Genomic DNA, 23682 nt, shown 5'->3' on the forward strand with positions numbered 1-23682 from the left:
TGTATCCGAAGGAATCTAGGCATCTGATAGAGCAGGTCTAAGGATTTGATGCACGTTATCACCCATTTGAAAAAAAGACATCAACAAGCTTTAATTTTTAGTAGCCAGAAATCTGACCTCATTCCTTTTTCATCTTGAACCTGTACTTTCATTCTATACCTCCCACAGAATTTTATCCTAATTTATTACATTTAACGATTCCAAGTATTTTATTGATCACCCTATCATAGCCTCTGACAAAATATGCATATAAATTAAAATTTCCCAGCAACCATATGGCTCTGGGGTTAAAAAAAAAAAAGTTCTCTTGGATTGAGTTACTGTTACAATTGTTATTTGTACTCAATTAATCAAAAGTATAACCGATTTTGATGAATATTATACATAAAAAAAAAATCACTGAAAATGCCTCTCTCCCAGAAATGGATAGCCGTGTACCCTGATTCAAATCCTACTTCTTTTCCGTATATATAACTCCTGTGAAACTATGCTCGTAGAAAAGCAGATGACGGTGGAAGGAATTTTGTTACCTAGGTTTCTCTCAGTTCTTTCAGCCCCTTCTGAACTCCACATGGTCATTTATTAGTTGGGATAGATCGTTTTTTGTTCCAGTAGCAAATAAAGCGTGGAATCACAGTGCTTGGCACACAGAGGTGCGTTCCCCGCTCCCTAAGGCGTCATTCCACTGGGGGCTCTCTCGGGCTGTACTTCCAGTATTTGGACAGCTTCCAGCCTGGGCTCCACCATCTCCAAAAGTGGCCTGGCCACAGGGAAGGGAGAGCGTGAAGGTCACTTGCTGCCTCTTAAATCCCTGGCCTGGAAGCGATGTGCTTCATTCCACTCACATTTCATTGACTAGTGTTAGGCGAATCGCCCCCAAACCACAAAGAGGCCAGAAATGTCTTCCTGTCCTACAAGCAGAGGCTGCACTGATATCAGCAATCTTCAAAAATTATTTGTCATAAAAAGTCAACTGACACTGCGTTTTGGTCCTGCCTCATTTTGCAGACAGCAAGGCACCGAAGCACCTAATTTATACAATGACTCATTAGAGTCCTTCACTTTCTCAATCCCGATACTGACATTTAGGATTACCCCTTTGTTTGGCACCTGGACACTCACACCCTCACTTAATGCCTGTGTTAAAGAATCGGGATGAGTGTGATTTGTGCCCAGTAAGAGAGGCAACCGCGGAAGGAAGAGAGCTCCCTGAAACTCAGGCATGCTCAGGCAGATCTGGCTTCAGGAAGAGTATATGAAAGCACCTGGAAATAGATTCCGCAAAGATTATGCGTGCCTGCTTACCCCCTTGGAAATGTGTGTGTGTGCCCTGAGAGGTCCGCATAGGCTGCTTTGGGAGACTAAGGATACTTGGTTACCCTGAATACATTGAAAAGTTGAGGGCAAGTTACAATTTATGGTTTAAACTGACTCTCTCAGACTTGCCAATGGTGAGATTAGGCTGCAATCAGCCATAAAGGGGAAAGAAAGGCAGCATGGGAAGAGAAGACGGACGAGAGCAGGTAGGTAATGGAAATAACCCAGTTTTGTCTCATCCGCCGGGCCTCACTGGTCTTTTTTGTTGTTGTTGTTGTTTGTTTTGTTTTGTTTTAAACTAAGTCTGGTTGAGAATCACCAGTTGAACTTGATTCTAAGCCTGTCACTAACCCATATAAACATATGCCTGGGGTTGAGAAACAAAACAGAACTAGCTTTTTTTTTTTTAAGTAAGGGCTTGAACACAGGGCTTGAACTCACGACCCTGAGATCACAACCTGAGCTGGAATCAAGAGTTGGATGCTCAATTGACTGAGCCACCCAGGCGCCCCTAATCTATGTTTTTAAAGCAAAGCCATAAGAAGAAAACTAACCTTTGATAATGCCAGGTGTGTTGGTGGGATGGCCCCACAGCATACACTGTAATTAATGCACATTCTCTCAAGGGGAGAACCAAAAATGTGCATTTTCAAGGAGGTAGACAGGATGCCCTCATGTATCTGTCTGCTCTCAGAACTTGCCAATGGGCTGTGGTTTCACCTTCGCCCAGACAGACGTATTTGTGTCCAGTGGACCCTGGAACAACATGGGGGTTGGGTTGCTGACACCCCGCACAGTTGACAATCTGTGTTTAACTTTGACTCCCCCAAACTTAACTCCTAATAGCCTACTGTTGCCAATAACATAACACTCGATTAACATAAAATTTTGTAGGTTTTATGTATTACATGCTATATTCTTGTAATAAAATAAGCTAGAGAAAAAACATCATTAAGAAAATCATAAGGAAGAGAAAATACATTTACAGAGCCATACTGTGTTTATCGGGAAAAAAACGTGCATGTAAGTGGACCCATGCAGTTCAAACTCGTGTTCTTCAAGGACCAGCTATATTTGGTTTTAACTAAACTAACTGTCACAGAATAGATAACCAGACACAAGCATTCCTGGCAAGAGGCACAGATTGGAGTCACTCCACAGGCAGCACAGAAGAGGACGACGAACAGCGGCTCTGCATCGGCAATGATACCGGATACATAGTCCTCCTTAAACAGAGGTTGCAAGAATTTGTCCAAAAAACTAAACAGCAGGAAGACGACGTAAAATATGGATTTCCACTCAAGAAGTGTCTATTGTGCCATGAGACATGAACTAAAGATGGAATGAATCTAAAAATTAATGAAGGGGAACCTCACTGAAGTCGGCTCGGGGGCTAGAACAGGAGGCTGGAGTGACATCACTCGATGTCTCTCACAGGAAGAAATGTCTATTACAGACCCAAGAGAAGAACAATCAACAGGAAAGAAACCTCAACTACAGGGCCCGGCAGGCCAAGACAATGCAATGCATGCCCTAAACAAAATCAACCACCCTGCAACTCAGCCAACCAGGGACCGTCACCACCATGAATCCTTGTTTTTCCCCAATGGATGTTTGTTCAATCCCCTCCCCCGCCACATACAACTTCCTCCTTCTTCTCCATAAAACAACGTTCCTCTCCTTTGTTTCTTGGATTTGCCTATGGTCCTTTGTTTCTTGGATTTGCCTATGGTTTTGCCATGGTTTGCTTGTCCTGAATTGCAGTGTTCTGTTATTCCTGAATAAACTCACTTCTACTGGTAAAATAACTACTTATTTTTAAGATTAATAAGATGTTCAAGATTAGCAAGACACTAAAGATACCACTTATCTCTTTTGTATCTCTTATGCTTATAATCTATAAACAACTGAGTGTGCATATGTTAGGGTGAAGGCTCAAGGCTTATTTCCTGATGGAGTGCCTACAAACAGGCTTTAGAGACCACAGCCTACACTCAGTTCTGCTCACGCCCAGCCCCAGGATCCCCAGGCCAGAGCACGTCTCATTACACACCCCACTTAGAAGGTTCAATCCATCCTAAATGATTAACTCATCACTCTACCATAAAGCACACGACACTTGCTATATGTGTTTCTCAAAGTTCTGGCAGTAAAGGTCCATACAATATGTAAAGCTGTAGCATGATTCTAAATTGATCATTTGTGGGAGGGCCACAGTCTCTAGACAGGTTTCCAGTAATATTTCAAACTGCTACTATTGCTTTGGGATTCCAACCCACGTCAGAGTATACTTGACAGGCTCATGCCTTGCCCCCTCTCTCCCTGAAATTTTAAGGCACAAAGAAAACAAGAGAGAATCTTATCTGGGCACACAAAAGTCAGGTTTTACCGGGCAGTTCTCTCAGACGACTGTTTGACTGTTCCTGGACATTATTCTCAGGAATCCGGTCTCAACGACTAAGTGTATATGAGGTCTGCAGTCAAATTAGCATTATAGAGGACAAAAGAATGTTAAGTGGTCTTCAGAATGAAAAGCAACGGTTTGTCAGCCTGAAGGAGGATCAGCTAAAATGATATGCTAGCTAAGGACTTTGTTTGAAGAGCAGGCATTGAAATGAAAGACGTGAAAACACAGGAAGGAGGCAGGCGGCCGTGTCTCTCTCCCCCTAAGCCTCCTCCCCAGCAGAGACTCTCATTACGCCTGGCGTCCTGCGCATCGGGTCAGAAGTGATGATGTGTCGAGGTGTGCAGGCGGCCATCACACAATGATGGATTGATCATCGTGCGGAATTCCTCTCATCTCCTGACTCTACCCTTTTCTCTGATTTTAAGGAGAAGCTCTTATTCACATATTCATTCAGTTCGGAAGATCTGATCCACAAAAGTTAACTCAATGTAAAATCTTCAAAGCAAAAACCAAAAGCAGGTCGACAGGTTTATAAAAGCTTGCCTGGGTCTGACCTCAGAATAGAAACGTCTACTCTCGGGTGAGTTCAGCCCATTCTTTTTCTGGCGTGCACCTGAACCGCGGGAGCCAGCGATGAAAAATTCATGCAGGGCGCTTCAACGGTCCCACCTATGTCCTTGACATCTGCTGGCTTCACGTCACATCACAACTTCAAAGCAAATCCACCCCTGAGATGGCAGCAAGCTTTCACGGGGGAGGAGAACGGAGAGTTCAGAGATGGCCTCTCCTTCAGGACAGGAGGTATCTGTGCAGCACATGCTGCAATTTATCTTCTTGGCCAGACAAAAGGGGGAGAAACGTGAAGAGATGAGAACGCCAGCCACTAACCATGCACCAACAGCAGGCGGCACCAGTATGGGACTGCATTTCCCCTCTAATTGTCATGCTTTTGTAAACATTTATTTATTTCTATTGAAATCCTCTTTATCTTTTGTTTCCCATACACTTCCAGTGTAGGTAAAGCGTTTGGCAACCGAAACGGTGGTGAGGTTTTGAACTCTCAAGTCCACAGTTGTTGGGGAAGATACATCATTCTCCCTGGGGGGCTGGGTGTTAGGGCATCGCTCATTTAGATGTTTGGAGGCAAGGCCGGCCCCCCTGTGCTCTCCCACCTGACACTGGGCTGTCCTGCAGGAGGAACAGCTTATTCTTACGATAGGACACGAGAGGTGGGGCCGCCGGGCACTCTCCAATTTCAAATCAGTTACAGTACAAGGCACCAGGAACTTAATCTCCAGTTACCCCTACCAACCTCAGTCGTATTCACTACAGAAACATTCTTTATTTTACTCCCCTGATGTCGAAGAAAAATTTATCTTCGTTAAATGATAATTGGCTGTAGCATCTTTGGATTCTTCAGAAATGCTGGCTGGCAAGTTTTGAAAAAAAATTTCATCAATCTTGTTTGGTGTTTTTACAAAGCCTCCATCAGAAAAAAAAAAAAAAAAAAAAAAAAAAAAAAAAAGAAACAAAAGATGTGTAAGTGTGCTGAGGACACCTCATCCCCAAGCAGCCTCCCCCGGTGCTGCAGGGAGTCCTGAACTATAGGTTCTGCCACTGTTCCGGAAGGAAGCAACATGTAAACACACAGTTCTGGGGTTTCTGCAGATTTATCAATTTCCTGATCTTTAGAGGTTTCAAAATAGGATTTTTAGTGAGAAGCGCATAATTGAGTGCCATTTAACTTTCAGCTAAATCCAATATGTCAACAGAATGTTATCCTAAGAATCAAAATAAGGCCGGTTCCTCAACCTTCTCATTCTTCACATTTTACTTGGACCCAATAAAAAGCAAAGACTATATAAGGAAACAGTAGGCAGCTTTTCTCCTGAGATTTAAAACAAGTCCGTCCGTATCACCAACCTCTTTATAACCCACCTTCTACACATTTTACCTGGTGCCAATGAAAAGATAAAAATACACAAGGAGCAAAATGCAAGGCAGTTAATTATAATATTTATGAGCTACTCCCAATACACTTCTGGGTTGGAGTAGAAACTGGAATTACTGAAAAAGCATTTACATATCCCAATTACCTAACGCTACGGTATCCATTAATATGGCAACTTGCAAAATCACTGTATTAGTTTTGTTTCCTACTGGCCTTTCTACAATAGGCAATGCAGAACACCATGGGTTCAGACTATTTCATAACTCTCTGATGTTAGCATTACATTAACCAGAACATTTGTGGCATTTTTTTCTCTCTTCCAACGGACTGAGGCCAATTTCCTTGTTTCTGACCTAGAGTTTTACCAGTTTGACCAATTATTATCCTGGTAGGTATATCACAATTGAGTGATAAATCTATTTTCTAAATAGAAGAAATGGCTGTAATTGTAAAACTTGGAAATCACTAAAGCAATCAATCTATTTAATAATGTGATTTCCATCTGTTGTTATCGATACTGAAAAAAATTCTTGAGAAGTCATATTTATTTCCACTCTGGTCCTTTAAATATCAGTACCTCCTGGCCTATATTTTGTGAACACCACACCTAGTCGATGCACATAACTCTCCAAAGCCTTGAAAAGGCCATGGGGACAGCCCAGTCTGTGCCCAGTCTATAATCTGGAGATCAGGTTTCAATTCCCAGGAACGAAGGGGCTGATGGCAGGATAATGGCCACTTGGGGGCACTTACCAGGAACGTGAGGGGACGTAGAAGCCGACCAGGTAACCCCGGGGTCTCCTACCCCATGTTTGCCACAGACATTCCCGCGGCCAGCCCTACTTGGCTTCGTGCAATCGTATCCCTTGGGGAGCACAAGCAGCAAACGCTATGATCCCAACCCATGAATGAAAGGAAACTTTTCAAACCCGAGGGGGAAGCCACTGCTCAGAGACGTTTCTCAAAAAGGTGACGTCTGCTACCATACAGACAAAATCACTTACTTCACTCTTGTCTGATGTGATCACGGAATTCTGAAGTCTACAACTATTTCCCACCTGTATTTTCTCAACACAAAATCACCTCATTTCATCCCATGAAGCTTCATGCTGCAAACGCCTGGCGACGGGCCCCGTGAGACGCACGCTTTAATCTTTTAGGTCAGAGTTTTTGCTTCTGGTCATTTTCCCCTTCTTCAGCAATCAACTCTGGGAGAATTCCTAGAGACCTCTTCAAAGGCCAAATGTTTAAACTAAGTTTCCTCAGACTAACATTTCTGTAAATAAACTGCAGGTGTAACGGTAATTGTGCGTGTTCTCTTCACAATTCCGTTAAATCAGGTAGAAAAAATGGTCAGCTCATTATGATTAAGAAACACTGCTAATTTGAACACAATATTTATGTTTTCTCAAGGATTTTATTATTAAATTAACATAACCTGTGCCTAATCTAGTCTCAAATGAGGTTCATTGATGGAATTCCTTATAAACCAAGATTTGTTGTTAAAAACAATACGCGTTAAAAACGATTTTTGAAACCCCCAAAACGAATAAGATCTCGCAGTGGGCATCACCTGTTGTGTTCACGTTTTACGCGTACAGCTTCAAAGAAAGCAACTATTGACAGTGGATCAATATTGAACCATGGCCACCATCCTAGAGACAGAAGATTGATTGCAAAGGGCCCCGTGAGACATGTATTAATTAAATCAAGACTTTATTGCTTTCAGAATTATCATGTGGTGTCTCAAAACTCACCTGCTACGCTCAGGTGAACGAGCGGGCTGGTCTTGCTGTCTCCGTTGCGTTCGTTGACGGCCTGCGCGTAGTAAACCCTGGCATCACCCGATGTCGCTGCAAGGATCACCAGTTGATTTTCCAGTGTGATGGCTCTGTGTCAGACAAGAGACAGCGTCAGAGCCACTCCACAGCGCTTCTTGTTCGTAAGGCAAATTAGTTTATCAGGCCAACGAGAGAGGCGTGGCCAGGGCTTTAAAAAGATCTCGAAGGACAAAAACACACAGGCCGAGCTGAGGCACATGGCGGTGGCTGAGCCTCCTCTGGCCTCGTCCACACTCCTGTAGGGAGGCTTTGAGCCCTCTGCTTCCCTACTGACCCTCGGTTTTGAGGCACTCACCTATCCAGGGTTAGTTAAAAACTCAGAGCTTCCCCTGGGAACTTGTAACAAGTTCAAGAAATCCCAGAAGGGCTGGTCTTTTTCTTTCAGGCAGGGCCGTGAGATCACACCATGGCCACAAACTATAAATACACTCTCAGATGGAAGGCGGAACCGGCCAAAACCTAGACCGGGGGGGCAAATGAATTTGCTGCGGTTTTCTCCGCCTCCCAAGGAACCTCATTAGAGTTTCTGTACCTCTATTTCTCAACTGGCGGGTAGAAGAAAAGTCGCCAGTGGGCATGGTGCTGGCCCTTTCAACTGGATTCTCTCATAACTGCTGATGCCAGGCCTGCTCGTCCTTCACCCCAGCCATCTCCCCACCCCGCCCATTTCACAGTCTGACCCCTCCTCACGGAGACTTCCCGTAGAGCCCAATTCTGCTGCAGGAAAGAACCTGGGAGACACATTTGACCAGCCACCCTCTCTTCAGAAATGAGAAAACTGAGGAACAGGGAGGTTAACTTATTCGTTCAAGGTAACCTAGCAAGGTAACAATACCAGAGGGAGAACACGATCTTCCCACGTATGAACAGATGCTCTGCCAACCAGATCACACCCAGACTCATCAGGTTATTCAAAAGAAGAGGACGAAGAACAACAAAGACACAACTTCCGTAAATCCAAGCAGCTTTTAATTAAAATAAGCTGTCCTGGTATCCTCTGCTCTTGCTAGCATTTGTAGATTTTGCTACAAAACACAAAATACAAAGGGAGGCCTCCCACTGAGAGTAAGACACCTTCTGAGCACCAAAGGGCTCTTAGTTCCCAATGCTGGGAGCACCTTGGGACCTGAAGTGAATCCCACGGCTGCACACAAGTTGTCATTCTACAGGAAATACGTTTATTTGTTCATTTTATTTTATTTTGATTAATTAATCCATTTATTTTAGAGAGACACAGAGAGGGCAAGCGAGCAAGCACGCAAACAGGGGCAAGAGGCAGAGGAGGCCCTACGCTCAACGTGAAGCTCAACGTGGGGCTCGATCCCACGACCCTGGGATCATGACCTGAGCCCAAATCAAGAGTCGGACGCTCAACCACCTGAGCCACCCAGGCGCCCCTATTTGTTCATTTTAATCCTAGGCAGTCGTAGCCCTTCCAAATCCAGATCAGGTCTCCATTCCGGTAACAGAAAAAACACAGAAACTGGGTGATCTGTCACGGGGAATTTTACTATAACAATAATTTTTTCCTTCCTGCTACCTTCTGGAAAGCTTTTTCAAAAACTCTCAACTTTTATACATTAAACAAGATTATCTTGAGAAGTTAACTGCTTATTCAGGGTTCCCATACGATGTATCGCAGCTTGAGGTCTCTAAGACTAACTCACCTCTTTCTCACAAAAATTTCCCTATTAACAAGTTTTCAATTTTTATTCCCATAAAAATACCTCAAAGAAGCTTTACTATAATTATTTATGACTCCTTTATAGATTCCTTTATAGAACCACAGAAATTGTTCCATTTTATTTTAGTGCACGTCACACCAGCACCTAAAATTAAACATGAATATTTATTACACCTGAAGTTACACCTTAATAGTATAACTTTCAAAACTGAGTATGTCATAACTTTTTTCCTTAACATCTGATTTTTGCCATAGTAATTTCAAATATGCCTATGATTTCTCAGAATTATTCTGCAAAAATGCCTATTAATTCTCTATATTATTTATGACATTGTCTCAAGGCTATTAAAAATAAAAAAGTACATAAAGAACAAAAATATTAAAGTTTACATCTATGATAATTTGTATCTTTAAGCCCATTTTTTCTTCTAGTTTTTAATTTCTAGACCATTTTAAGTCAAAACTTATGAGGAAAAATTTGTCTATGCCAAAAAAGACACCGCAAAAATGCCAAAGCTTTGGAGAACATTAGATTAATGAGGACTTTATTCTTTCTTCCTCTCCAACTCTTTCTGAACAGAGCATGTCTAATGAAGAAACTGATTTTTTTAATGAAAATTAAACTATCTAAAGACAGTTATCTTAATTTCAGATAATTCAGATAATTGTTATAATGGTGGCGAAAAGAGAAAATTTAAAAAAATTTTTTAAATGTTTATTTTTGAGAGAGAGACAGTGTGAGTGGGGGAGCGGCAAAAGAGACACGGGGACACAGAATCCGAAGCAGGCTCCAGGCTCCGAGCTGTCAGCACAGAGCCCGACGCGGGGCCCAAACCCATGAACCGTGAGATCATGACCTGAGCCGAAGTCAGACGCTTAAACGACTGAGCCACCCAGGCGCCTCTGAAAAGAGCAATTCTTAAGGACAGTGGAGCAGGTAGCACACGTTCATTCTTCTTCCCCAACAGACCTTGATTCTGCTGAGCCCACACCTTGTGTGGGGCACCACACATGCAGGCAAATCGGCCCATTCGCAGCACCAGGCGTGTCTCTTGGTCATCGGAGGCCAGTACGGGTACCGGTGCCACGCTCAAGACCGTCAGGGGCTGGGCCGGGACCCGAGTTGCCCAGCGGCTGAAGGAGGCGGAGCTTGCTTGGCGGGGAGCTCTCGCCCCTCCTGGAGGCCAGGAGGAAATGTGCTGTCCTGAGCTGCAGGCAGCCACCCTTGCAATGCAGAGGAAAGGCGGTGCGTAGATAAGAGCAGGAGGAGGGACAGAACTTTGAGAGTCAGAGCAAATTGGTCAACAACCCGAAGGCAATGATGAGGAAGTATGCTAAGTGATCCTTCAACAGGACTCTCACATGTGTCCGTAAAATATTCTGGGAAAACGTCTGGTTACTGAGGTGGGGGCTGACTTCCACCATTGATTCCACATCTCCAGCATTTTACACTAGCAAAGTGGTTTGCAGAATTGACCCCAACTAGTCTAAGCCGATCATCGTAATCCGACCCCTCTTGCCAGTGACTGACAAAGGAGACCGGGCTTGAACCAGGTGGCTTTGGCATGTATGTGGTGACTGTCCCTGCTCTGGGGCAGCTGCCTCTAGGCCCCTCTCACCAGATGGAAGGACAGGGTTTCCAGGGCTGGGCACCAGGGCTTTTCTCCCGCCACTAGATGCGAGCAAGGAAGCGTGTTGTCCGGATGTTCACAGCGGCAATGGGGTGACCACGAAGAGAGCCACCTTAGTGTGACGCTTATGACGTCGGCAGCAGGAGAGAGAAAAAAGAAAGAACTGGGGTCTTGCACCTTGCCCGCTGCCCCAGTCAATGAACCACATCCCGCAGCCCATCCCGTCTCTGGGCTTGCTATTTCGGGGAATGAGGTACTTCGTTCATGTCTGAACTTGTGTAAGTTAGGGTTTCTGTTACCAGAAGTCACATGAATCCAGATACAGCATATACAGTAGCGTCCCTTTAGGGTTCAAAAAGAGAAGAAGGCATTCTCAGTGCACAAAATGTTCACAGTTCCTGTTGAGTGGTACGATTATAACTTATTTTCTTTCGATTTCTGTGTTTTAAAATATTTTTCCAATTTTTCCAGGATAAATCACTTTTGTTACAGAAGAACAACTTTCAAAATGAACGCGAGGGCACGCACTGAATACTTTGCCCATAATATGGACTACGTGGCTCTTTTATCACATAATTCCGAAGTACTAATTTAAAACTTACATTGACTCTGCAGGAAAATTATAGTATTAAGCCAGAGAGATTCTTCCTTTATTTTAACTTTATTAAAATAAACGTATGTATGGTTTTACATAAAACTATTTCCTTAGTCTTCCCCATTTTAATTCTACATTTCAAAATGAAATCTTGTAATTCTAATTCTTTGGGATAGTGATAAAGATAGGAATACACTAACTTAAAAACGTAATCCAGTATGGGTAAAATGCACCACAGCTTGGAAAACCAGAGTGTCAGACTCATGAAGGACAAGTTAAAGGGTCACCTGCTACTGACTATAAGCACAGGGAGTTTTCAGAGAGAAACCTATCAGCTGTCCTTCGTCGTGGGGCTGCCCTAAGGAGGAGATGCTGTGATTCACAAGAGAGCTCATTTTAAAGGGAACGTTCCAAGTGCCTTTGACTCTGCACTTGATTCTCCCAATACTTTCTTGAGGCAGTAAGCAAAATAAGAATTCTCTATTTCGGGAAAGTTAAAACCTCAGAGAGTTCCTTGGGGTCTCTGACCGCCAGCACTGATCAGAATCCCCTGTGAGGGAAAAACGCCCCTGGGCGCCTAGACCCAAGGGCTTATGCATGTGATGTGTGGGGTGGGGGGGGGGAGCCAACCAGGGGGCACAGCTACAAGTGAGTTTCCTGCCACACCTGCCAACGTCCAACGTCCGAGGACGTCACATTCTGGACGCCATAAAGAACACCTGCTTTCCAACCTGTGGCACAGATACATTAATTACAGAAGTGCCCTTGGCGGTGGAAGAAAACAGCCCAGTATGCACCTCACCTTGGAGCTGCAGGAATGGAAGGGCAGATGTTCGCACGGACTGCCACGGGAAGAGACGTAAGTAACTGTGTCCACTGTTCAGTCAGACTGGAGTCCCCAGGCCTAACTCGGAGTGGAGGAGATACGAAGCTGAACCAAGTGCACACTGCCCATATCCCAAGGAGCTCAGATTCAGTGTTCCTTTTTAAAATTTAACTTAATTAAAAAATGTTTATGTAGTTTTGAGAGAGAGCAAGCAGGGGAGGGGTGGAGAGAGAGAGGGAGACAGAGAATCCCAAGCAGGCTCTGCACTGTCAGCACAGAGCTGGATGCGGGGCTTGAACTCACGAACCACAAGGTCGTGACCTGAGCCGAAATTAGGACTCAGACGCTTACTGGACTGAGCCCCCTAGATTCAGTGTTTTTACAAACTACAGGAAGTAATAGGAAACACTTCATTAACTTTCCCCTAAGAGTGGCTGTGGGCCCAAAGTGGCAGTCCCGGGGGACATCCAAAAAAATCTCCATGATGTGCCTCAAAACTTTCAATGCAACCCATCCTTGGGCTTTCAAAAAAAGATAAACGGTCTTCGATTATCAGTAAGTTTTTTGATCCTTGACACCGTTCACACAAACTGGATGGTAATACATACATTGATTTATACATTATGATAAAAATTCAGTGAAGGGTTCAGTAAAATAAGAACTGTGCCCATAAAACATAAAAGTATAACTTGGGTTTGTGGTTTTACTATCACAAATGGTAAGGCAGCATTTGATTAAGTTTGTATTGATATTCAAGTACATTTTTTTAAAAACTTTAGAGCACAAGAAAATGAAGGACATTATTTTTAGGTCCTTAAAAACACAAACATCTAAAATGTTCTCCATGTTAATTAAACAATTAAGTTTTGAATGGAAAGGTTTAAGGCTTATTGTTCTGAGTATAGCCTGCATCTCAAGCCTTACGGCCTCACAGCTACTCCAAGGCAGACAACTTCAAAATTAATGTACTCCCATTACTGGTATAGTTATAAGAACTAAGATTGCTTTCGAGTAGTTTTGGCAATAATGAGTCTCTGGATATTCAATAAACGTTAAGGCACCGGAACGTCATGTGTATTTAGCCACAAAGTAAACACGTGCTGCTGACCGTTTGCGGTGGGTGCAGGAAGAACATTTTGAAAGCAAGTGAAGAATGTGGGAGGCCTGTTTCTTAGAACTTCAAACCAACAGAAAGGACGAGGTGAGCTGAGAAGACAAGAATACTCAGGATAGATGGCGGGAAACACTGGGTACTTGGGATGGCAATTCAGCACCATTGTACCGGGAACACAGCCCCCAAGGAGAAAGGCAGCCATCAAATGTGAGAGGGGTGGCTGTCCGGTAACACACACACTGTCCTTCTGTGGTAGGAGAAAGACCACGAGAGATGGAAGAAAGAGACAGGGAGGGGTTGGGCCAACTTTCCACCAGCTTAGTTACCACTGTGGTCCACGCCTTGCCAAACATTTCAATTTAGTCCACAGAGGGACTCTTTTCTATAGCATGTATAGGTAGTTTCATAAGGGCAAGTATATGGGGAAATAGAGGTAAATTTATAGAGGTAAAGTCTTCAACATAATTCTTCTATTCTATATGAAGTGTCCACTCTTAATTACAGATACAAGTGGGAGTACATTACGGGATAGGATGTCTGAGATGATTACCACCTGAGAACTGTTTGGATGTGAGGTATATTCAACACTCACATGTTCTGCCTTATGCACACTTGCCCCCAGTATTTAAGCACAGAGCCTGACTGAAAGGATGTAATCAACATATACATGTTGAATGAATAACAAGAAGAAAACATACAGGTATTCATTTTTCTCTCTTCATGCTTAAGCTTTCAACTCCATCTTGGTGCCAGAACCCAGGCCAGGAAAGAGATAATCCAATCACCCCATGAGTCCGTATGGAGTGACTGCTGTGTGAACGACACTGTCCAAGGAAGGTAACCAGGGAATATGGTCCCTGAACACAAGGAGGGAAGAACACATCCAAAAGACAGAAGAAGAAAATGGCAGCCGTATGAAGTCCCCAATGCGTACTGTATAGAATGTTAAAGGAGGAGGAGCCAAAGAGTCAGCCAAGCCACCAGAAAACGTGGAGATCTAACATCTATCTTCCTGGTGACAGCTCCTTAAGAAGTAAAATGCAGATGTCACATTAGAAAGACAGGCCAGGTCCTCTAGCCCAAAACATATGGAACACCTCAGGAACAGGGGGGCTGCCCCTGGAGGTGACATGGAAGGAAGGACCGGTTTCCTACCCACGTGTCTGGCCTTCGACCCAAAGCTCTGGCCCAGGGCTCCTGTAAGACAGCACATGTCCCAAAGGACAATGCGTCCGAATTTCTCCCAACCCGTGGGCCTGGCCTGCGGCTTTGCAGACTGCTTGCCAGCAGCACGAGCACAGGGTGAGCATCCCGGTCAGTAGGCCCAGCCGTGGCAGAGAAACTTCCGGGTGCCATAAAGAGAAGCGGAGAGGACACCCTCCTGGGCACAATGTCTGTCTCTGAATGAGAGCAGAAAGGACACCAGAGCTCAGAGCTTCTTCACCTTCTCCAAGAGCAGCTCCTGGCGGCCCGAGATTAAACACGGCCTGCCTTCAAGGTAAAATCTCCAACGGTCTCCAGAGAAGACACCCCCTCTGTCCGCCAGTACGAGATCACGGCAGATGATAGGCAGGAACTCCATGGATAAACCCAGGCTGGAGTAATCACAATACTCTGTGTACATGCAGAAAGGTCCTCAAAATGACCAGGCAAGTGTGGCCCATGTGGATGGACAGGCCCAGAATCAGGTCTGGCTCTGATTTGTTCCCTCAGGCTCACTACTTGGTTTTTCCATCTGTGCAACAGGAGTGACCATACTCCCATCAAAAGGACCTTCGTGAAGTACCAATCAGGCAACGACATGAATGAGCCTGACACGGCGTCCTCACTGGTGTTTGCTGAACCTGAATCTGGCTCCTCAGTCTATCAGGCGCGGTGTGTAGGTAGTAAAATACTAAATGCAGTCAAATGTCCTCCTTCCAGGGTGAAATATCAAATACTTGGTAGCATTCTGGTTAACAGACTGCGATACAAACACGGCCGAGTCGCTGAATTACCAGATTCACGTCATAAAATGATGCAGAGCTGCTACTACCTAAAGCCATCCGCGCAGGAGCTGGACCAACGCGGCAGCAGGCGGGCCTAGGAAACCTCATTTCCAGGCTTTTCCATCCATCAACTGCCCCAGCAACACCCACTGTACAAGACCTTAATGCCAGAAAATTCCTGGCCTCCTCTCGACACATGTTGACATGTCGTAAACAGAATCGATCCTCCTCCTCTTGGAAAGATGCCGCGTATCAGCAGAGACGGAAGAGAGAGGGAAAAATTACAGGGCAACTTGATACAATTCCTGGAGGGTGTATTTCATCAGGGGTTTTTGCCCAGGAGAAATACATCTATTTACAGCAGCTCTTCTTAAATTTTCTAGCTGCGTTGATTTATTTACTTATTTATTTTTTTAGTTCATTCATTTCATTTTACTTTTTATTCTTACTTCTAGCTACTTTAAAAAAGCATTTTAGTGAATTTATACTTGATCCAGGGCCTTTTGTTATTTTAACTAATTGTTCCAGCTCTAGGCACAAGGAAGTGACCAGGAGCAATTTCTGGTGTGGTCATATGCAAAAGAGAGGAGTTGGATGAGGAGAGGAAGCACTCTTTAGAGTGCTGAAGTTTAGGCATAAACATTGCCAGGCACACTTCTCCCCTCCCCCCACTAAAACAAACAACCAAAAAATTAAAACAAGAAAAAAAAAAAAAACAAACAAGAACATGTAGTCTTGAGGTCCCCAAAGAGGAGAACTTACCCAGACATAAAATCTACTCAAACCAGAAACCATCAACAAGGATTCCAGAAAGATGGCTAAAACCCAGGCAGGCACCAGGGGAAGTCTCCCCAGAGGGGGGTCTCCTGAGATCCTCCACATCAGTGGACAAGTCTGAAATGAGTTCACTTTAGTTTTTTCAAATGTTTATTTTTGAGAGAGAGAGAGAGAGAGAGAGAGAGCGAGCGAGCAGGGGAGGGGCAGAGAGGGGGGAGACACAGAATCTGAAGCAGGGTCCAGGCTCCGAGCTGTCAGCACAGAGCCCGACGCGGGGCTCAAACCCGTGAACGGTGAGATCATGACTGAGCCGAAGTCGGACACTCAACTGAATGAACCACGAAGACGCCCGTGATGTAAGTTCACTTTATCTTATATATGGCATAATAAAAACAAGACCTCGGTCAGCCCCAAAGTCAACGGGCACTGCCATGGCCAAGTGACTGACGCAGAGCGGGTGTGTGCCCTTATGTGACCTCTGTGACAATCAGTCCCTCCCAGAGCAGTGAGCACGTGGGGCGGACCCAGCCACTCCCACCTAGTAGGGTGGGTCCGGAGGCTGAGGCTGGCGATTCAAGCATCAGACAAGTCAGTTTCTCTCCGCATCTCCTTTTCTTCAGAATAGAGCACAGGGAGACTTTCTTCCTTCTGCAGAAGGGGCACTGGGCAGAGAGCACCTGACCCTGGCTCCACGGGGGCGGCGCCCGTGGCGGGGTGGGTCCTCCTGGCGGGATCAATCACAAGGAGCAGCTGCCATGAAGAGGGAAAGGTAGGCGGGGCCACTGGCGGACCCCCGGGGACGCAGACCCCCGGGGACACGGCTCCTGGGGATGCTCTCCCCAGCAAGTCAGCCACCATCACTCCTCCTAGAGAAACGTAATTATCACAAAAAGGTTCCACTCTTTGTTAAAGTCTGTTTGATGACTAAGGGACAAAGCTGTGCCCTCAGAGCACAGGTGGCCTCAAGGACTACAGCTGGTCCTCAGCGGCGCCGCACTCCTGGAAAATGCGAGCTCCCCAGACTACAGGGCGAGATCTTCGTGCGCAAGGACAGAACTGTCAGCCAGGAAGATGGAAATAAATCCAGAAGAATAGCCAACTTTCTCTTAACGACCTTCCTTCTGGAAACCACGAGTAGGGGACATGGCATATGCATGTAAACAGAAGGCGCTTACGCACACAGCCTGGCAAACAAACGCGGGAAACGGTCAGTCCACAGAGAGAAACGGACTTATGCACAAAGCTGGGAGGTACTTAAACCCCGGGCTGCTGAACTAAACCCTCAGGAACCATTACCACCTCCCTTGCTACCGTGACATGAAAATCTCTCCGGGGAGAGCTGCCGCCCCTCATGGGCTGAGCTGGGCCCGGGCGGCCTCGTATTACTGCCCCCGACCCCGCGCTGGGGAACCCGGCACAGCTGCCGGCTTGGAGACAGCCGGAGGGGTTTTCCCCTGAGTTTGGACGGACTCCTCTGAGTTCCATTTCAGCGGCGGTGAACCTGTTCGTTTGGAGGGGTCTCCCTGAGGACGGACCTCCCTGGCCACCCCCAGTCGTCCCACCAGCTGGGGCTGCTTGCAGGTGTGCGGAAGGAGCAGTAAGCCCCTTTCGACCATCCTCCGCAAAGGTGCTCTGCGCTCCTCACAGAATGAGAAGATCCAGACTTTTCTGAGCATGTTCTATGGGCCTGGCATCATGCTCAGCACCCTGGCACGCATCACTGGCCCCCCCAGGGTACGGACACAAAGCAGGCTGCTGGTCTGTCAGTGGGGGGTAGCACAGGCTGGGGTGAGAAACAAATGGGGTAACAGAAAAAGCGACTGGCCCAACGCCTGGTCTATGCCCCAGACTCAAAAACGCTGAGCTAAATTCTCCTCCCCATTCTACAGACAGCAAACAGAGGCCGAAGAGATGAAGTGACTTTCCCGAGGAAAGCTGAAGAATCGAGACTCTCATCCAGTCCCCTCCACCCCAACCCAGACAAATTCCCGAAAGTTCCCTCACCTGAGTCTCCCTTGACCCAGTTAGGAAAGAGGCCAGGAACAGTACTTGACACAAACCTTCGTCCTGGCATTCAGCAGGGTTGAGGCCCCGGGGGTAAGCCTCTCCCTCCCTGTGCTGTCTCTGTCTCTCCCTCCCTGTGCTATCTCTGTCTCTCTCTCTCCCCCACTTCTCTAGGACCCATGTCTGGCTCCTCAGCAGTTAAGACAGTGCCCAGCATGCGGCGGTGGCCACGGAGCTGGTGATGCACTTGGGTTTGACAAAGTCCCATGGGTGGACATCGACCAGGAGGACAAGTGCTCCACAATATGCCAGATCTTGACAGAGGAGCCCCGTGCCTCTGAGGTAGAGAAGCTAGAGGTGAGGGTCCCTCTGAGGGTCGGGGCAGAACAGCAAAGCCGGGCCTCCCTGAGAATTCTGGTAAGAATTCTCTTCCCTACTAGGTCCAACTGTTGTTCCTACTAACAAGAGGCAGAAATCAGAGGCTTGGGGTCGGCTATGAAGATTAGTGATCATTTCCTTTGGAGACAGACAATCTTTTTTCTCAAGAACTACCCACTTTGGACTTGCCCAGGAAAAGCTTTATAAAACCATTTGATTTGGACATTAGGATGGATCTAAAATGAGAAAATAGGCAGGCAACTCAGATTTGCGAGGGTAAATGGTGATATGCCCAAAATATAGCTGTAAATTACTTAAAGAGGACCATTTTGGCAAAGTCTAAGTATATTGAAACATTATTAACCATGACAATGCACCCGTGAGATAAAGACAGCGTGCAAATTTTAGGTAGTATCACTCATAGTGCCTAGATACCCCCCAGGAAAACACAATGAGGGAAATGGATAAAAATAGTAAAAAAGGGTAAGAGTCACTTTTCCCAACTGTCTCCACATCCTGCCGCGGTTAATGACCATGCAGTTCATCTCCATGACAGACACAGCCCAGTAACATAAAACAGAATTGCCTCCACTTGTCTTAGAGACGCGCACCGTTGTCCATCAGGCGCGGATGTGTTTGCTGGCGGTCCTTGGCCACATTCCTCAATCTTCCGTCTGCCACAAGCCGTGTGTAACTAGCGCCCTGGCCCAAAATGAGGAAAATGAACCAGGCGCTAGGTGTGAACACAGTGAAAGACCACGGCCAACTGTGCCAGAGCTATCCAGAGGTAAAGACCTCCAAGACCCCCCCAAGGAGCAGTGGGAAAAGTCGCGACCCAACTCTTTGCCTCCGTGTGCAGTGCATTCAGCTGCTCCCAGGCTACAGAATGGCCCCCAAGATGGCCTCGTCCTCACGCCCAGAGCCTGTCGATAGGTTATGTCACACAGCACAGGGACTCTGCAGATGTGATTAAGGATCCCGAGATGGGGAGATGATGCAGGACCATGTGGGCAGGTCCAAACAATCACAAGCGTCCCCAAAAGGGCAGGCAGTCAGGAGAGTCAGAGCCAGAGAGAGCGCGGGCTCCGAGGGTGGCCGAGGGGCCACGAGTCCCAGAGCCCGGGAGCCTCTAGAGCTGGCGAGGTGAGAAACAGATTCTTCCCCACACCCTCCAGAGGAATGGAGCCCTGCACACACGTCAATTTTAACCCTGCCGGACACACTGTGGACTTCTGACCTCGAGAATGGTAAGAAAACGGATCTGTGTTGTTTTCAGTCAGCAACGTTGTGGAAATTTGTTATAGCAGCCACAGAAAACTCCTTACGAACTAGTTCTTTGGGCTCCGTTTCTTCATCACAGAAATGAGAGACCTCTACCCAGCTCACAGAGCCATCGTGTGTATTAAAAGGTAAGTCTGAAGTATGTGCACGTGCTGAGCACGGGGCTGGGGCCTGTCAATATTCAACAGCTCGTGTCCCACTCACACACTGCAGGGGGACGCAGCGCTTCCTGAGTGCCACCATTCGTGCACTCATATTTGCGATGAGTGCATTTGTGATGTTCCAAACATGAACATTTGCAATCTCTTCTCCCTTTCCTGTGGGGCCTTATCAAGCAGTTTGGGGGGGGGGGGTGCAGAGTCTAGAGAGAGAGGAGGGTCTTGGGAATTCACACCAAGGAGAGAAACACAAAGTCTGGAAAGGATCCAGAAAGGAAGGGGGAGAGCAAAGAGGCCAGGCCTGTGGGAGGTCACTGTGAGGGAGGACAGAAAGATAAGTTTTATGGTTCGCAGGAGTTTAATTCTTTGAAAGACTGGTAGTGATCTGAATTGCTCTGACCACTTCTTTCTTGGATGGGCCATATTATATTTTTTGTTTTGCCATCATCAGAGACTAGCTCAAGATGTATTTCTTTCATTCATTCATTCACTCATTCATTCATTCATTCCCTCATCTGGTAATTAATTATTGAACCCCTCCTGGGAACTTCTCTGATAAATAAGGGAGTACCAAGAGGTTTAATCAGTGGCCACATTCCAGCAGAGAACTGTGAAGTCAGGCAGTCTCTCACAGTAGTTAAAAGTGATGTTTCCAATTTCTGATGCCAGAATGTGGTCTCTGCCAGGGAATGTACAAGATGAGCCTTGAATATCATGTATCACATAGGCTGGAAATGATCAAAGCCTAGGTCACATCGAAAGGGCTCAGGATTCAACAGAGGAATTTTCCAGGACCCTGAAAGGGCGTGATTTCGGCATAATAAGGCATACAAATCAGAAAGGAAGGTTTCAGGGTACAAGATAAGCACACAAAAACCAATTGTATTTCCATGTAATGGCAATGAACATGTGAAGACAAAAATTGAAAACATAGTATCATTCGCGATTGCTCAACAAATGGGAAAATTATACTTATGTGAGTATCTGGAAAGTATGACTAGGACTTCTATGTGAAAAAGTACAAAATCACTGGAGAGAGAGACCGAAGCTCTGAATAAATGGAAAGCCATATCAATTTCATAGATTGAAAAATAATAAAGGTATCATTTTTTTCCAAACAGGTAAATAAATTTAATATGATACCTATCAAAATCCCAGACACGTTTTTGTAGATGCAGGGGAGATTTTTCTAAGATTCATAAAACAGTATGATATTGGTAGATAAACAGACACGAAGATCAATGGAACAGAATACAGAACCTAGAAACACCCATGGAAAAACATCCAACGGATTTTTGACCACGGTGACGACACAATTCAACGGAGGAAGAAAAGCCTTTTCAACAAAGGTGTGAAAGCGAATGGACACTCACAGGGAAAAAAATTATCCTGGACCTAAGCCTTATACACCTTAAATGAAAATTAACTCATAATAGATTCAAGATTTCTATGTGAAAGGCAAAACTATACAATTTCTGGAAGAAACACAAGACAACCCCTTTGGGACCTAGAGCTTGGTGCGGAGTCCTCAGACAGGACAGTGAAAGCGTAACCCATAAATGAAAAAAAAATCAATAAACAAGATGAACAAAATAAAAACTTCTGTGAAAAACCCTGTAAAGATAAAGGCATGCTACAGATGGGGAGAAAATACCTGTAAACCGATATTCAGGACTGACATAAGGACACATATCTAGAATACAGAAAGAACTCTCAAAAGTCAACAGTGAAAAAAAAAAACCAAACCCAATTAGGAAACAGGCAAAGGACTTGAGAGGCATGTCACTGGGAAGGATATATGGATGGCAGAGGAGCCCATGAAAAGATGCTCAACATCACTAGCCGTGAAGGAAATGCAAATTAAGACCATGATGAGCTCCGAGTACACACTTATTAAAACAGCAAAAATAAAAATGGTGACACGGAGAACCTGCAGCTTTCATTCATTGCTGGCGATAATATGAAATGTTAGAGCCACACTGGAAAACTGGCAGTTCTTTAAAAATTTAAACATATACTTACCATTTGACCCAGCAATTGCACTCCTGAACATTTACCTCACATAAAAGAAAAACTCACATCCACACCAAAGCCTACACACAAACGTTCACAGCAGCTTTATTTGGAAGAGTCCAAATCGCGAAGCAACTCCAATGTCCCTCAACGGGCAAAGAGTTGAACAAAGTTTGCTGCCGCCATACTGCGGAACACGACACCGGCAGTGAAAAGGAGCTACCTGTTGATACGCACAGCTTGGATGGACCTCTAGGGCGCTACCTCACTACTGAGTGAAGAAAGCCCATCTCAAAAGGTCACATGCTGTAGGACTCCACGTATATCGTCATTCTTGAAATGACAAACTTATGGAAATGGAAAACAGGTTAGTGGTTGCTGGTAAGGATGCTGTAAGGGAGAGAAGTGGGTGCAACCACTCGGGAGATCTCTGAGGTTGCGGGGCGGTTCTGTGTCCTGACGGCAGTGCTGGATACACAACGTACACGCGTAATAACACAGCACAGAACTAGACACACACGCGGTACCAGTGCCCATCTCCTGGTTTTGAAAAGTGCACGGCAGTTATGTAAAATATGGCCACTGGCTAAAGGATGCGTGGTGACTCTCTGAGGAAAGATACAATTCTTACAACTTTCTATGAATATGTAATTATTTCATAATAAAAATTAAGCAAAAATAAAACCAAAAAAAAAAAAAAAAAAAAAAACCAAACTGATGCCAGAGAAAAGCAGAAGGAACACTCCGAACTCGTTCCATGGGACAGAACGGTGGGGAATTAAAACCAACAAGCTGTTCTACCCTCCTAGAGCACTCCAGAGTCCAGGGTTCTTGCCAGTTTACTAGGAGAGACAAATGCTGGTGTTTGGGAACCGAACTGTAAAACAGGACGTGCCACATGAAACCAAGGTTAGAGGATCCAGACAGAGAGCACCAGGTGCAAAAGGCCCTGAGGTGGGACAGGCGTGGTGTGATACAGGGGGTCCGTGAAGCCAAGGAGGTGGGAGCAGCTACATCATCCAGAACCTTCCAGATCTTATCAACAGGAAGTCCACTTCCTGCTTTGGTCAAGCTTGAAGACAGTCTGGGCTGAGGAGGGAGAATGAAGGAGACAGGGATACTGACAGCACGGTGACAATCAACAATGGGCATAAATAAGGTACATAAATGTAGTTACAAGAATGCAAAATGCATAGCTGAGGCCAGTCGGTAAATCTAAGATAAAAAAGGGATTGAACAATTCGGTAGACTCTCAGGGTCATGAAACAGGAATTTATGCTTTTAATTATAACCTTGCAATGATATTGAAAAGAGCATAAATTACATGCACTGTGCTCCAAAGAAAGGTAGAGACATATTAGAGAAGTTTTCATTAAAGCTACCACAGAGGAAAAAAAGTTACGGTGATAAAATATTATTTTTGGCTATTAATTAAACCCTGCAACATATGCAACAGCTAATTACACACTAATGCCTCCTAAATGAAAAAGCATCTCCGTCTTCCTTTGCTCAAAAACTATCTGCTTAGTATAGCTAGTTCAACTGTGCTGTGGAATATACTAGTAAAATAAAGAAATTTGGTAAAAACTACATTTGACTGTACAAACACCTGAGTTTGGGACATTTCGGTTATGGTAGGAGGAACAAAGGGGCTGATACGAAGAGAAAGTTGAAGGGAGTTAGTCACCCAGAACCCAGACTCGAGATGAGGACAAAT

General features: G+C 45.3%; 1 protein-coding gene across 1 annotated transcript in view; it reads right to left on the reverse strand.

Annotated features, from left to right (window-relative positions):
- Positions 1-23682, reverse strand: part of SDK1 (sidekick cell adhesion molecule 1) — a 526124-nt gene that overhangs the window by 345422 nt on the left and 157020 nt on the right. Inside the window, 1 exon segment of the mRNA XM_049639338.1 lies at positions 7433-7566. Coding sequence (XP_049495295.1) covers positions 7433-7566 — 134 coding nt within the window.

Source organism: Panthera uncia, chromosome E3 (genome assembly GCF_023721935.1).
Source record: "Panthera uncia isolate 11264 chromosome E3, Puncia_PCG_1.0, whole genome shotgun sequence".
Taxonomy (NCBI): Eukaryota; Metazoa; Chordata; class Mammalia; order Carnivora; family Felidae; genus Panthera; species Panthera uncia.